The sequence below is a fragment of the Xiphias gladius genome, chromosome 16 (genome assembly GCF_016859285.1).
Source record: "Xiphias gladius isolate SHS-SW01 ecotype Sanya breed wild chromosome 16, ASM1685928v1, whole genome shotgun sequence".
Classification (NCBI taxonomy): Eukaryota; Metazoa; Chordata; class Actinopteri; order Istiophoriformes; family Xiphiidae; genus Xiphias; species Xiphias gladius.
The window spans coordinates 978721-994884 of NC_053415.1; the positions used below are offsets into that span (position 1 = coordinate 978721).

The 16164-nt window shown below is 36.9% G+C and overlaps 1 protein-coding gene across 8 annotated transcripts in view; it reads right to left on the reverse strand.

The window, feature by feature from the left end:
• pde9a (phosphodiesterase 9A) overlaps positions 1-16164 on the reverse strand; it is a 50598-nt gene that overhangs the window by 14332 nt on the left and 20102 nt on the right. For all 8 annotated transcript variants that reach the window (XM_040149418.1, XM_040149417.1, XM_040149419.1 and 5 more), the window contains 3 exons: positions 13909-13979; positions 1103-1187; positions 66-126 (listed from right to left, as the gene is read on the reverse strand). In XM_040149418.1, coding sequence (XP_040005352.1) covers positions 66-126; positions 1103-1187; positions 13909-13979 — 217 coding nt within the window. The remainder of the gene's footprint in view (positions 1-65; positions 127-1102; positions 1188-13908; positions 13980-16164) is intronic.

The window sequence follows — 16164 nt, forward strand, 5'->3', positions numbered from 1 at the left end:
ATTTGGCTAACAGAAACACATAGTGGAATGAACATTGTGGTGGAAACTCTTAAGGAAAGCCTTACCTTGGGGTAGGAGGGCACGTCTCTACGAGGAGTCAGTTTTTTATTGTCTTCCAGGAAGTTGCTATAAACAAACAAACAAACAAAAAACAGAAAAAGTGGTTCACACTAAGAAGAAAAAACAAGAATAAATAACAAAACTAATACTATTAAAATAATAATATATTATATATAATGTATAAGATCGTCAGTCAGTTTAATGACCTCCAAAGTAAAACTTCTATCAATTACCCTTCACCAGTCTTGCTTTCTCTATTACCACTAATATTACTAGTTCTAATTATTTTACTGTTTCTATTAGCATTGGTACTACTGCTACATGTACTGCTATTTAGGTCTAATACTAGAAATACCAGTAACAATTATTGAGGCTTTAACTACTCATTATTTTCATTATTGAATAATCTGTCAATTATTTTTTGAATAATTTATTTAACAAATTGATGTTTTAGTATGAAAATTGTCATAAAATAGTGAAATACACTATGTCCACAAGTTCTCAGCACCCAAGTGCCATCAGTCTAAAACACAAAAATTTTCAGTTTACAATGATAGAAACAGATAAACTCTTATGGAAGATGGAAGCTGTGGACCTTTGAAACTTTTGCTTAATAAATTACTTAAATGATTTATTAAATATCAAGAGTGGTTGACTAATTTTCTGACAAGTGACAGATTCATTAATTGACTAATTGTTGTGGCACTTGTACCGATAAAACTACTACTATTCCTGCTATTGCTGCAGTAATATGGATACTAATGCAATACTAACCACTGTCCATGTTTGCATTTACAGTAAGGTAAGGTTAACAGTAAAGCAGATCTCTGACAGCACTCTGCTGCTCAATAGAAGCAGAAGCTGATTCCAACAATCACATCTTGGAAACCACTTATCAGGATCAGCTGTCCCTTGACAACTATTCAAGTTAATAAGAAAGGAGCTAGACACTCTTCTCTGTGCTCCTTAGATTATACTTATGAGAAGACCAGGGAGGCTCAGTGATTACTGAGCAGAGTATTGTTGCTGTTGTTGCTGTCACCTGTTGTTTCTTGATGCCATCTCCTCACGGAGCTTCTTGATGTCGTTGCGACATTTCTCAATCTCCACCACTTTCATACCCTCCACTACAGGCAAACAAAGAGTCATTTATTAAAACCTCATTAGACCTATTAGGTTAATATTTTTTAAACAATTAACCTCTTGATAAGATTTGTAGGTACACACATATAAATTTGCTTCGGGCGTCATTAAGTGATACAGCCTAAAAATTTTTGGTTGAGTGGTTGGAGCAACATCATCAGTTCTCTGATGTAGCTTGCACTGGCCTGTAACTTATTTTTGGATTTTTTTGGAATTCAATGTTAATTCATTTTGTTGGTCAATGATGATATTAATCAACAAAACAAGAAACCAATTTTTTCCCCATTAATGCCTACCCTCCCCTGTATAGGATTTGAAAAAAAGTTGGGAAAAAAAAGGTTAAAAAAAGTAAGTACATAAAAAAAATTAAAATAAAAACTCTGTCCGTAACATTGTTGGTTTACTGAAGTAAGAGGTTAGAAACAAATCTGGTTATTTGACCTTGCAATAACGTATTATTTTGGCTTTTGGGGGCAGCAGAAAAAAATTTGTGAACACAACATTGACATATCATCACCTTTTAAACTGATATAGCCAACAGTTGTTTATTTACACAGTTGTTACACATGATCATTCATTTGGAGTGGGGCTTGATGACTGTAAATCTAATATTCACTCTCCGTTATCTCTGTTTTTGGTTCCTACCTATTCCTGAGGGAAATATCAGGCTCTTCAGCAGCTAATTGCTCCACTATGTTCACTACGTAGTCTCTAACTGTGTCTATCTGCTCTTTGGTGCTGAGCAGGTAGTTTTTAGAGCCTTTTCAGACAATGCCATTAGAGCAATGAGAATGAACTAAAAAAGTTAAGTTGCCCAAAAGGGTAAACAATGCAATTGCAGTGGAAATACCACTATATATACATTTGTCTTAAAATGTGGTCAGATCTTCAGTAAAGTTATAATTATGAATAAACACAATCTATTTAACTATTAATGCACAAATCATTGTATTGTTTCTCGTCTATACTGAATACGTAATTCACAGTGTTGGCTGGTATGTATGTAAACCCCTCGGCTAATGACATCAACAAAAGCTAATTGGAGTCGGGAGCAAGCCAACCTGAACTCCAGTCAATAAACCAGAACGAAGGTGTGGGTTAGAGCTACTTTGACTTGTAAAAAACACTTTGTTTGCTATTCGCAAGAAGCATCTGCTGATGCCTTGCAAAAGAGAGATCTCAATCAAAAAATGTTCATTTGCATAAAGCTATAAGGGATTAAAAAGACTTTAGATATTCATCAGTTCAAAGTTACACAAAATGTCTATAAATGCAGATGATTTAGTTCTGTGGCTAATCTCCCTAGAGAAGGAAGTGCAGGTAAAATGACTCCAAAGACATAACAAAGAATGCTCAGTGAGGTAAAAAAAAGAAGTAACAGCTAAAGGCTTAAAGGAATCATTGGAGCTGATTAACATCTCTGTTCATGAGTCTATCATACACAAATCATGATGCATGGTTGCATGGAATATGCTGCTCATGGCAGGAAACCACAGAGGAAGCCAAAAAGAAAAAAAAGAAAAAAACTCATTCCCTCAGTTTGCCAAAGTGTGACACTCCACAACACTATATGGGATAATGTTTTGTGGACTGAAAGTTGAATTGTTTGGGAAGGACTTACAGGAGTACATACTGTATGATGTGAGAAGGGCACTGTGAACCGACATGAAAACATCATCCCAAAGGTGAAGTACAGTGGAGGGAGCTTCATGATTTGGGGCTGTTTTGCTGCCTCTGGGCTGGGACAGCTCACCATGATCACCAAGGGAAACTTGTTTCCGAGGTTAAGTATTTTATTTATCTATTTTTTTTTTGGGTGCTCTGGTAACGTATGCAGACGCATGGGCCACGTATTACATTGCAGGATTTTAAATTATTTATCAGGAATAAGCCCCTTGAGATGTACCATCTAATTTTCAAGGGGTTCCTCAATTACAATAATATAATATAAACACAATTAGACAGAGCATTTAAAAAAAACCAAAATAAAAACAAGATAATTAAATGGTACCAAATGCAGTAAAAAGACCAACAAAAAACAATACATTTCAAATAACAAATCCTATAAAATCAAGTGATCATATTCCAAGTAGAGCATGAAAATGGATCATTCATTCATAGATTATAGAAAAGTAATATAAAGCATAATTATAGAGGTGTTATTATTATTGACATGTACAACTGATCTTAATAATAATAACAAGAAGAAGACAGGGCATTTTTGAACAAGTTGAAAAATAATATGGACCGAATACAAGTGAATTATTCCAATCAGAGGGAGCTTTTAACTCCAGGAACAGAGAAAAATAGTGTGTCTCAACTGATAATTTACAGTCGTGAAGCTCTGGCCATACTATCTGCTGAGGGAGTTCACCACTGTTTTTACTGTAGCAGTCTACCTGTGGGAGCTGTACAGCAGCATCAATAATCAACAAACAGTACACCAAGACAGATTTTTCATCATTGGCAGCTGCAATCATGCAAATTTAAAGACCGTTTTGCTGAAATGCGACCGACATGTAAAGTTTGCTACCAAAGAAAATACACTGGAAATAGTTTACATCCAAGTGGTTGCCGCTAATGTATGTAATGTTGCTCACCATTACCCTTAAGACTGTGTGGTATTTATGTGTCTGTTCTATATCACAAAACTAGATCCATGAGGAATGACATTTCATTTCCCTGTATGTCTGTCAAGCATATGTGTGGAAATGACAAAAAAGAACTGAACCTGAACAATGTCATGATGAGACGTGCATCTTCTATTGAAGCTCAATAGAAGATGGGTGATGCAGCAGGACAAAGACCCTAAACATTGGAGTAAATCTACTATAGAATGACTTCAAACAAAGCAAATCCACCGTTTTGAGTGGCCCAGTCGGAGAACAGACCCAATGGAGATGCTGTGGAATGAGCTCAGAGAACCGTTCATCGAGACATCCTAAGAATATGACTAAGCTGCAGCAGCTCTGTAGGAAGAATTGTCCAAAATTCCTCCTGGACATTGTGCAGGTTTGATCTGCAGCTACCAGAAGCCATTGTTTGAAGTTATTGCTGAAAAAGAAGTTTTAACCTGTTATTAAATACAAGGATTCACTTACTTTTTCCACCAGCACTATGAATGTTGAATGGGTGTGTTCAGCATTTATAGATAAAATTATAGATCCAACATTTGTAAAGCACTTGATTTAGCCTTTTTTATTATCCCTATTAATAAGAATATGAATAATAAGAATAAGGTGCCTGCTGCACCACAGAGGAGAAAGAAAACTAAGTTGCATGCACATGCCTCAAAGAGAGGACTGAATGTCACTCTTGTTGCAAAGAAACATTCATAGCTGCAAGCATGTAGGCCTATGTCAGCATATCGTATATATAATAATCAGATAATGACCACATCTACTTCGGGACTGGGTAGAGTAGTCATTGCAGTGTAGCCTATTGCATGCAATGTTTCTGTAAATTATTTATAACTTAGTTGAAATGTTGCTTTGTCACTTTTTGACCTGATCTTTCCTAACCCGTGATATTTTCTAGTAAGCTTATCCGTTATGGGTCGGCCCATGATTCATTTTTGGGCAGGGTAAGCTAGTCATACCAAATCAAATTTGATTGTACACATTTATCTAATCAGCAGCATGAGTAGTCAAAAAAATTGTAATTTTCACAAGAAGAGAAAAGAGAGCAATTCTAATACAAAAATATTAAAAAATGATTTTTATATATACATAAGCATAATTAACAGATTTTAACTAGCTTTATCAGTTATTTTTCAAGCGGCTGTCGTCACATCAATATGCATTTAAATCTTTTTATGTAGGCTGTTGAGCAGACTGTGGAAATAGGAATAGAGAAGATCCCCACTTGGAGCTGGCTCTGGTCGGCGGAGATATCCCTCCTCTCCAACAATAAGCTAAAAATCACTATAAAGCTCCATAAAGCTGAGGGGAGCTGCAGATTCAACTGATAATTCTCTATAGGTTTGTCATGATGAGTGACCCCTTTCACAATTTCATTTTATACTTTAGTGTAAAAATATTGATTATAGCCACTTTAAGTCTTTCATAGCCACTATTCTGTCTTCCAATGAAACAACACTAACTGGACAAGTTACTGAAACATGACTTCCAGTAGACAGTTCAGCCAGCGTTTTAGAGTTAAGTTTGTGGATTTATCTAACTTTGTGTGATGAGCTTCTTCGCCACCGACATACCAGCCACACAAAGTTTATGTGGCTTTTCCTTTGAAAGGCTGGGCTGGATCATCAGAAAATTTCTGCTTTTAAGGTTGGAGGTGGTGCACACAATCTCCTGCCTGCCAAACGGAATTTTGGAGAGACTGACAGAATGCGCAAGGGGTTGGAGAATGTCTGAGAGTTGGAGAGAGATGGGGGTTGATATTTTAGAAGATCCTGCACCTATATGCTGGTCTCACTGCGAAATCCGCAAAGCTCACCCACTGAGCATGCAGCAGCCTGAATACACTGAATACTTCAGCATTAATATCAAAAGCTGTCTGTTATTTGAGTGTATCTGTAGCGATCACCTCAGTAAAATGCAGCTGTTATTAGAACCCTTTGACCTTTTACATATCTTTATCTGTATCTGTGTCCCCCCATCTGCCTCCAGTCATCCTGGCTCCTTCCCCTCTCTTTCATCAATCCACCCCTCTCTGAAAAAAATAGAACAAGTTGCCTGACAACACTCCAGCTCCTCTAGAATAGGTGACCATGGCGACCAAGGTGATGAGAGGATGGAGATCTGTGTGGGTGCCACACTGTTACCATAGTGATCAGGTATCCAGGCAATTGGCTTGCTTGTGTCAAGTGGTTGTGCATGCCAGATCTGACACTACTACAGTACAGTCAGTCAGGGAGAGTAGGTACTGAAAAATAAAACATCTTAAATCTGATTCAATTTAATATGCCACAATCATAAGAAGTAGATCTGAATTTAAATTACAGGAAACATATCTTCACTAAATTCAGTGCACATTTAATTTAATCAGGTTTTTTAAATTTGAAAACTAATCATAATTAACCTTTTTTAAAATTTTTGTATTCATAAAATGTTTTGAAAAGAATTCACTCTCTCTGTTAGATGTAGACATGTGAATCTTAGTTCTAAGAATAACTGCTTGGGTAAGATTTTTAATATATTTTTATAATCAATTTAAAATCAGACTTTGACAGTTATTATTTTTGTAACACTATTGAGTGTAGATTATTTTAAGTTAAGATCTTTTCTTAAAGACAAAAGTACAGTGCAAGCAAACAGAAAGACAAAAAACACAAGCAAATTAGGAAAAGGAACCAATGAGTTGCATTTAGTAAAAAAACTAAGAAAAAATTAGCCAATTGGTCAACACACACCCAGTACAACATGCTTCAAACACATAAAACAAAAAAATAAAATAAAAATAATAAAATAGAAAATAAAAATAGAAACACTGTAACTCCATAATTTTCTGTTTTCATTAGCCATACTAACAGCAGAGCTTTAGGGGTGGCAATGTCAGTCAGTTGGTCCACCACTTTGGTCAACACTGAAATACTAGAGATTTTGTAAACACATTCATGGTCCCCAGAGGATCAAATCTATTGACTTTTCCTCTAGCGCCATGATGAGGTTAACATTTGTGGTTTTGGGTGAAAAGTTTCAACAGCTATTGGATGGACTGCTATGAAGTTTGATTCATATACTCTATTCCCCAGAGGATATAACTAATAGTAATAACTTTAGTTATCCCCTGATTTTTTTTTTATCTAGCGCCATCATTTGTCCAAATTTGTCCAATTCTTTGGTTTATGATAAAATACCTGCAAAACTAATGAAATTAGTGCTAATTAGAAAATGTTAGCATGGTAAAGTATGTCAAAATAAGAGGGTCAAAATGGTAAACATAATATCTGTTAATCATCAGCAAGTTAGCATTGTCATTGTGAGCATGTTAGCACATTCACTAAGCACTGTGATGCCAAAGTACAGCCTCACAGTGCTGCTAGCATGGCTGTAGATTCTTAGTCTTTTTTAAAAACATGTTATTAATTAGTTAAGGGAAAATTCTGGTTGTGTAGCAAGTATTGTCAATCATATAGGATTAACACAATTAAAATGTTAAATCTAAAAACAAACATTGTTAGTTCATTGCGGTCGAATTCAGCCAATCGTGCATCCAGCCATGTTCATCAGTTTTTAGTGTCCCCTGGAAATTTTCATTGTGCCCTAACTCAGTTAAGTTTACTGCGTCAGATATGCAGCATTTCTGTATTTGCAATTGTTTTCTGTATTTTCAGTGCACTTCTGTAGTAGATACAGTTACAGTTTTCGCCATTTTATTGTGTTTTGTCTACTTGCATGTGTTTTCTTAAGTTGGAGTATATGAGCTTGGTAACAGGCTACTCATCAGTTGAACTTGATTACTGTTTTTCCGTAAATCAAACTGGTTGAGTTAATTGCTGCCAGTTTCAAACTGATCCAGACCAACTGTGGAACAAATGACCATGTGACCTCTTTTGATTATAGAGATTTTGTGATTAGACAACATTACAACACTTTTCATAGTACTTTCCTTGTCCATCTGGGAGTCCCCCTAAATGGTGCTAAAAATTCCTGATTAAGAGATTCCTCTTAACACCTACTCACAAACCTGCTGAGTGCAACCTTTACTAAAGAACTGAGAGAGTTCCTAAGCTAAGAGAATGGGTGGGGTTGATCCTGTTGCTATAGATGATGTCATGTTTCAAGAATGACCCTAGTCACTATATCTACCTTGATTGCTTGAGAAGTGACCGGTATGTGTCAGTGTTGATTAATACACAGGACCCAAGCAAACAAATCGAATTAGATGGATAGATTTTACCATCGCATTGCTTCAAATAAAAACTGCCTACAGCAGAGTTGGTGAAATCGCCATGGTGACCAAAGCAAACTCGGGTCATGTTGTTATGGTGACTGAAAGGGTCAGTGCATAGGAGGCTGTTACGAAACTGCAGTCACATCACATGGAAAAACACATGTAGTCAGAGACAGAAGACTCAGATGAAGATGTCAGCCAAAAAGGCTGCCAGCTACAGTGTTGCTGCAACATGCCAATCTGTGTATGACGGCATGCAATCTGGACTTTGTTAATGCATGGGGAAAGGGGTCAGGGGGGACGCATGATGCATTAAACACAGCACACACACATGTAGAAATATCAACAAAAACATGTTCATAGGTGCTTCCTGCACACCATGCTGCACACCTACAAACACTCAAGCTGATGTGGTTTTTCACATGAATGTCCATCGAGTTCTTGGCCTGGAGCATGCAGAAGTTAATTAAATGGTGATAGTGCTATGATTATATTACTTTAGACATGTTATTGCTCTATTGAGCCAGAATTGGGCTTGTATTGGTAAATTTAACTTTTCTTGCTGAGCTGTGGTGGAGGAATACAGTCTAGTAGTCTCATGGAGAGACAATACAATAAACCTACATATGACAAAGATACCAACTCATTTCACTAACTCAGATTAGCTTCGAGTGAACACTAGAGCACATTTTTGCATTTTTTGTCTCCAATTTTTTAGACCATACTTGCAATCGAAAAGGATAATTATGTGAGTATTAAACTGGCTTCAGAAAGTATTCAGACCCCTTCACCTTTTGTACACTTTGTGTTGCAGATTTAATTTTAAAATTGATAAAATTTTTGTAAGATTTTGCTCATCAGTGTACACTTAATAACCTTAATGACAAAGTGATAACTTTTTTTTGGAAATTTGCTAAAAATCAAATCTCTCATTTACAAAAGCTTTCAGACCCTTTTGCTGTAGCACTCCAAGCTGTTATCAGGTGTATTCTGTTTGCCCTAATTATCCTTGAGGTGTGTCCAGAACTTGATTGGAGTCCCTCTGTGGCAAACTGAACTGATTGGACATAGATTTGAAAGGCCCACTCCTATTTATATAAGGTCCCAAAGTTCACACTACATGTCAGGACAAAAACCAAGCCATGAAATCCAAGGAACTCTCTGTAGACCGCCGTGATAAAATTGTGGTTAGGCATCGATCAGGGCAAGTTGAGGATCCAGGAAAGAAGGGCCTTGGTCAGGGAGGTGACCAAGAACCCAATAATCACTCTAACTGAGCTTCAAAAGTCCTCTGCAGAGATTGGAGAACCTGCTGGAAGGACGACCATCTCAGCAGTACTCCATCAGTCAGGCCGTCTAGAGTGGCTAGATGGAATCCACTGAGTTAAATGCTTATGACAGCCTGCTTGGAGTTTGCCAAACACTTTTTAAAGGACTCTGAGAGCATGAGGGAAAAGATCCTCTGGTCTAATGAGACAATGCTTGAACTTTGGCAGAATTCCAAGCACTATGTCTGGTGAACACCAAGCACTGCTCATCATCTGGCTAATACCATCCCTACAGTGAAGCTTGGTGGTGGCAGAATTGTGCTATGGAGTTGCTTCTCAGCAGCAGGCACAGGGAGACTGGTCGGGAATTGAGGGAAGGATGAATGCAGCCAAATACAGAGAGGTCCATTAAGAAAACCTGTGCACGTTCAGTTCAGTTCAACAATGAGTCAAAGCATACAGCTGGAGTGGCTTGGGGACAAGTCTCTGACCTTCCATGAGTGGCCCACCCAAAGCCCAGATTTAAACACCATAGAACATATGTGCAGAGACCTGAAGATGGCATATTAATTTGCTGCTCCAATTTATGGCAATATTCGATCTTTTCTGATACAAAAATCAATATTAATCCGTTTAGATTTTTTGGATCATTGTGATCTTGAGCTGTCAGGCATTTAGTCGGCTGGATCAGCCAAAAAAGACATTCATGCCTGGTTATGTTGTCCACAAATAGTTTTTTCAAATTATTTCTTATCAATATTGTGATATTAGTTTACATATATGGTGATAAAGGATTGTATTGATATCAGCCACTTTATTTGTAAATAATATATATATTTTATGTTACTGTGTTAGGGGCTCTTCTGTCACAGTTACCATAGCAACATCAGAATATTATGTCACATACAGGTGTGATTGCAACGTGTATCTTACCTAAGCAAAAAGGGTGAATTTTTAAAATTTTCTTTACAAACATAATTTCCTCAATTTGTAGAACTTTCAAGAATAGGTCCAGAATTATTAATGTCTGATACAACTATAGTCAGGTGCCCGTATGAAAATTGAAATAGGTTTTCGCTCAATGAAATCATTCTTCCTGTTCATACTGACCATTAAAAGATCACTTCCCAATGTACTTTCAATGTAAGTAAAGGGGTACAAAATCTACAGTTCTTATTCTGTAAAAATGTATCCCAAAGTTTTTTCTGAAGTGAACATGAGGTTCAACAGTTTGAGTAACTCGAATGAAGTGGATATCTTCCAAAGAAACAGGTATTTAATACAATATTGCCTCTTTGAGTTTCCCCGGACAGTGTTTCCCTGTTGAGCTGCAGTGGAGGGATAGTTACAAAAAGATGAAATCAGATAAACTTTGCATGAATTTTTGCACAAAAATGGGACTTTGGATTTTGTCCCCCATCACTTACATTAGGAGGTTTTGTACAATCTGCAACTGCTGTTTAAACACATTCAAAGAGTAATTGTGACAAAATGCTGCAATTACTTATTCTTGTCAGGACTTAAGTTACTGATTGCATTCTATTTTCCATAATGCCTTTTATTCCCACAATGACAAGCAATGTAAACTTGTATTAAATTAAGGGTACAGGTTTGTGTACAGGTGTGTAAAAAACCATTTTGCTCTGTGGTACAAAACACACACTTGAAGCTGAAGAGCAAAAGCATTATAGCAATAATCATTTAGCACCAAAATTGGACATAAAAACAAACAATGGTAGATTTTCCTTTCTGTGTTCAATAGTGGTGGAGCAGGCCCGCAGTTACACGAATCAGAGACAGGCTGCTTATTTCTATGTTATTTCTGTTGCTCATGAAAACATACAACATACTGAACTTGACCTTTATCTTTAATCACAGCCTTACTAGTAAGGATGCAATGATTGCAAAATGATCACTGATTAAATGTTCCTTCTTTACTTTAGCAGCTAGCCCGTCAAGAACACTAAGGTCTGTATTATAAAAGGAAAAAAATAAATAAATACTGATTGTGCAGGATAGTGCAGTGAGCCTGTCTATCACAGCATCTTTTATTGATCGTATTTTATAGCTGGTTTTTATCTTGCGAGGACTGATACATCTACACCGATTGCCAAGATGCCATCAGACAAGCAGGTAAAAACTATGCAAGCTGCGGCAGCACAGTGAGCAGGTAAGAAGCCTCAAAAGAACCAATTTCCTCATTGCAGTTAATACAAGGCTAAAAACCTCGAAAGTGATAATTGTCAACTGAGGACGAAAAGGGCATCAGTGCATGACCCCAGAGTGGATGTTGTATAGGTGTGAAGATGATCCTTTATGCTCTAAACAGGTTAAAACGTGGTCAATGTTCAGTAGATTTTAAAAACAGCACATCTGTTTATCTTTCTTCTCCAAGAATGTTTTTAGCCACGCTAGCAGCATGGATATAGGGATCACAAAGTTGGTTTGTTGGTCGGTGCAGATTTACATATCTCAACAACTACTGGATGGACTGCCGTCTTATGCAGACCTTTCTGGTCCTCAGAAGATGAATCCTAACAATATTGATGATCCCCTGACTTTTCCTCTAACACCACCCAGCAGGTCAGTTTCCTTTGGTTTATGATCAAATGCCTGCACAACTAATAATATTTGCATCTGAAGCTGGAGACCCCTAAGTGAGACACACATCATTGGTGTCATCATCAACAGACAAAAGAAGCAGTCAGGGTACAGAAGCTAGGATGTCCATGGAGTGAATGTGATAAAATTGTTGCTTTTCTGAGAACCTGACATGCATCATCACTGTGAAATAGGACTGTGGTGTATCCTGTCGAACTGACATGCCTCAACCTGTGATGATGTGCACCATGACGCTGGGGTGTGTGGGCTTACATAAAATGGGGTTGGGGGTTCTTGATGTGTTTCACACTCCCCCAGTTTGTATTGGACTTTAGTCTTGTTCAGTTCAGTATAGATATTTTTATTGATAGTCTTAATGGCTTTTAGTCATAATGGACTGTTCTCTATAACAAATAAACTCGACTTCTTTGTCAGTAGCAATTGTCCACCATGCTGGTATCTGTCTTTTTCGAAATGCAACATAGATCAAATACAACAGTACTGTAAGCTTTAGCTTCTCTTTTCACAATTATAGACAATGATAGATCAGGAGAGTGCAACCACTCTGAGCTTCTCTGTCAGTAGCACTTCTCTACCATGCTGGTATCTGTCTTTTTCGAAATGCAACATAGATCAAATACAACAGTACTGTAAGCTTTAGCTTCTCTTTTCACAATTATAGCCAATGATAGATCAGAAGAGTGCAACCACTCTGAGCTTAAGACATTAGCAATTAATGGATCATTTATATAACAGTGCACCATGCACTGTTCACTGCTGCACTGATTCTAAAAGCAAAGCTAAGCATGTCTCCGATTAGACGTAATGTATGACTTGGTTGTCTGCATTATGATGCACTACAGTGTGTACATTGCATGTGCCTGGATGTCCATGCGTTTAATTGGTGCTCTGTCCATTATTCCTAACATTATGTCTTTAAAAATAAACTTCTGTGGGCTACTGGTTAGGATGCGGACATACTGTATAACCAAACAGTTCAATTCCGATCAGGGACCATTGTTGCATATCTCTCTCACCATGCTTCCTTTCTTTCAACTCTCAAATAAAGTGAAAAATATTAAAAATTTCAATGCTGCAATAAATAAAGCATTTAAAAGGCAACCAGGTCACACATTATAGACTCCATATTTAGCTTGCAGTAACATACTGAAGGTAATCACTGCAGTATTTGAGAAGCATAGTTTCATTCATTTTGACTGAGATTTTTTGAAGCACTGTGCGTTTCATCTTTTGTGATTTACAAGAAAACAAAAACGAAAAACAATCCTGCATGCATGAGAATTTCATTGTACACCTGTTTGGTTTTTTTTGTTTTTTAACATTGCTTTAGTTTTGTTTTTTTTTAAACAGTTTAAAAAAAAAAAAAAACATTGATTTGAAATAAATTTCATCCCCCTCCATAATGTGTTATGGTCAAACTATAGTGTAACAGCAAATAGAATTATTACAATCCAATTCTTACCAAGATTGTAATATCAATTATTTTCTTAAATCTGATTTACACCTGTCTTTTCCAAATAACTACAGATAAATTCCTTGCTTTTATTTATTTATTTTTTTTCAAATAACCGTAATGTTATACCACTGTTTAGACAAGAGCAAGTATCCCCTTACCTTATTACACAAAATACATTAATGCAGTTCATTAATTTTTGAGCAAAACACGTGGAACATAAAATAAAGTACTTGTTCACCTCGTACTTGTTGTGTTTATTTTTTAACTGACTGAGCGACAGGATTACTTGAATATAATATTTCACAGGAATCTGCCTTGGGCATTATAAAATAAAAAAATTTAAGGACTTTTCAATTATGTGTCTGAAAGTTTCTAAAGAGATATTGAGGGGTCATGACAACCTTGAGATTATAACTCTTGGAATAAATTGCATTCCTTTTTTACTGGCAAATGTGTCTATTGTTTCTGAGCGTAACAGGTGATGACAGAGGTGTGTAAACTTACACTCTACTCTCTTCTCCAACATGGCAAGACGGTTGGTGACCTCTGTCTTCAGCTCATTGATCTTGAACGCCCTGTGGACAGATGGACGCGGGTAGGAGAGAGACAGAGAGGAAGAATCTAGTAAAGAAAGTTAGGGGATTTGCATCTGAGACTTAGTCTCTACAACAACAAATCTTTTATATTTACACTTATATTTACACTTGGATATTTACAGCTGTTGGTGGTGTTTATTAATTTATTATCTGCTTTGTATGAAACTGGAATTTACATCTGTGTATTTAACACAATATTTAACCAGACAAAATAAGCACATGGAATCACAAATAAACAGTTGATTTATCAATAATAATTCCTTCAAAATCATTTTATCAGACTGTAATATGTGACTTCATATCATAGCTGTCTATTCATACTCCAACATAGAAGTCAGATCTCTGGCTGCACTGTATGTGATACAAAATTAGCAACAACACAGGACTCCTGTCCTGCCCTGTGTAAATCTGCTCTTATGTATCATAGCACTTGAGAGTCTTTACCCCCCAGTCACCCTGTAAATTATTTGTGATTGAAGCAAAAAAGCATGATAAGAGAGCTGAAGCAGGGAAGAAGCAGTGAAATCTGTGGGAAAATGAGTGAAAGTGCAAAGATAAAGCCAAAAGGCAGATATGCGAAAAAGTGATAAGGAGAGAAAGTAACACCATAAGATATGGTTAAATCACATGTTGCAACTGCTGGGTGAAAAGCTTGTAACTCTAAACAGGAGGGATTGCATACTCCTGTATGAGTCAAGACAGTTCTCCAGCCTCAGTTTTTCCTAAGCCTGTCCCAGGTTTTGGAGATACAGTGTCATGAAAAAGTTTGGGCACCCCAGGTCAAAATTTCAGTTACTGTGAATAGTTAAGTGAGTAAAGGTGAACTAATCTTCCAAAGGCATAAAGTTAAAGATGAAACATTCTTTTCGATCTTTTAAAGCAAGATTTGTCTATTTGTTTAAAGGGAAGGAGCACCATACAAATGTTTGGGCACCCCAAGAGATTTGAAGTCTCAGATAACTTCTATGACCCTTATTAGCTTGTTAGGGCTATGGCTTGTTCACAATCATCTTTAGGAAACAAAGGTAATGCAAATGTCAAAGCTTTATAAATACTCCTCAAACCTTGTCCCAACAATCGGCAGCCATGGGCTCTTCTAAGCAGCTGCCTAGCACTGTGAAAATTAAAATAAAAAGATTAAAGAAGATAATAACATTTCAGGTAGCCGTTTCCTCAGCTTGTAATGTAATTAAGACATGGCAGTTTACAGGAATGATGGAAGTCAAGCTGAGGTCTGGATGACCAAGAAAAATTTCAGAGAGAACTGCTCATAGGATTACTAGAAAGGTAAATCAAAACCCCCTTTTGACTGCAAAAGACCTTCTGGAAGATTTAGCAGACTCTGGAGTGGTGGTGCACTGCTCTACTGTAGCGACACCTGCACAACTATGACCTTTATGGAAGAGTCATCAGAAGAAAACCTTTCCTGCATCCTCACCACAAAATTCAGCGTCACAAGTTTGCAAAGGAACATCTAAACAAGCCTAATGCATTTTGGAAACAAATCCTGTGAACTGATGAAGTTAAAATTGAACTTTTTGGCTGCAATGAGCAAAGGTATTGTGGAGAAAAACATGGGTGGATTGATCATGGTTTGGGCTTGTGTTCCATCTTTAAAAAAAAGCTGAAGATAAAAAGAGGATGGCTTCTACAACAGGATAACGATCCCAAACACATCTCAAAATCCACAATGGACTACCTCAAGATTCGCAAGCTGAAGTTTTGCCATAGCCCTCACAGTCCCCTGACCTAAACATCATCGAAAATCTCACCTCAAAAGAGCAGTGCATGCAAGATGGCTCAATAATCTCACAGAACTAAAGAGCCTTTTGCAAGAGAGAATAGTTGAAAATCTCCTAAACAAGAACTTAAAGACTCTTACCTCGCTACAAAGAGTGTTTGCAAGCTGTGCTACTTGCCAAAGGGGTATTAAGTACTGACCATGCAGGGTGCCCAAACATTTCTTACAGGCCCTTTTCTTTTTTTGTTATTTTGAAACTGTAAAAGATGGAAATAAAGTTTCGAGTAATCTTGATCAAAATATTACAGTAATGAGTCATCTTTAACTTTATGCCTGTTGGAAAAAAAGTTAATCTTTTACTCGCTTAGCGAGTAAATTTTTTTTGGCACATCTGGTCAAAATTTCTGATACTGTGGAAAACAG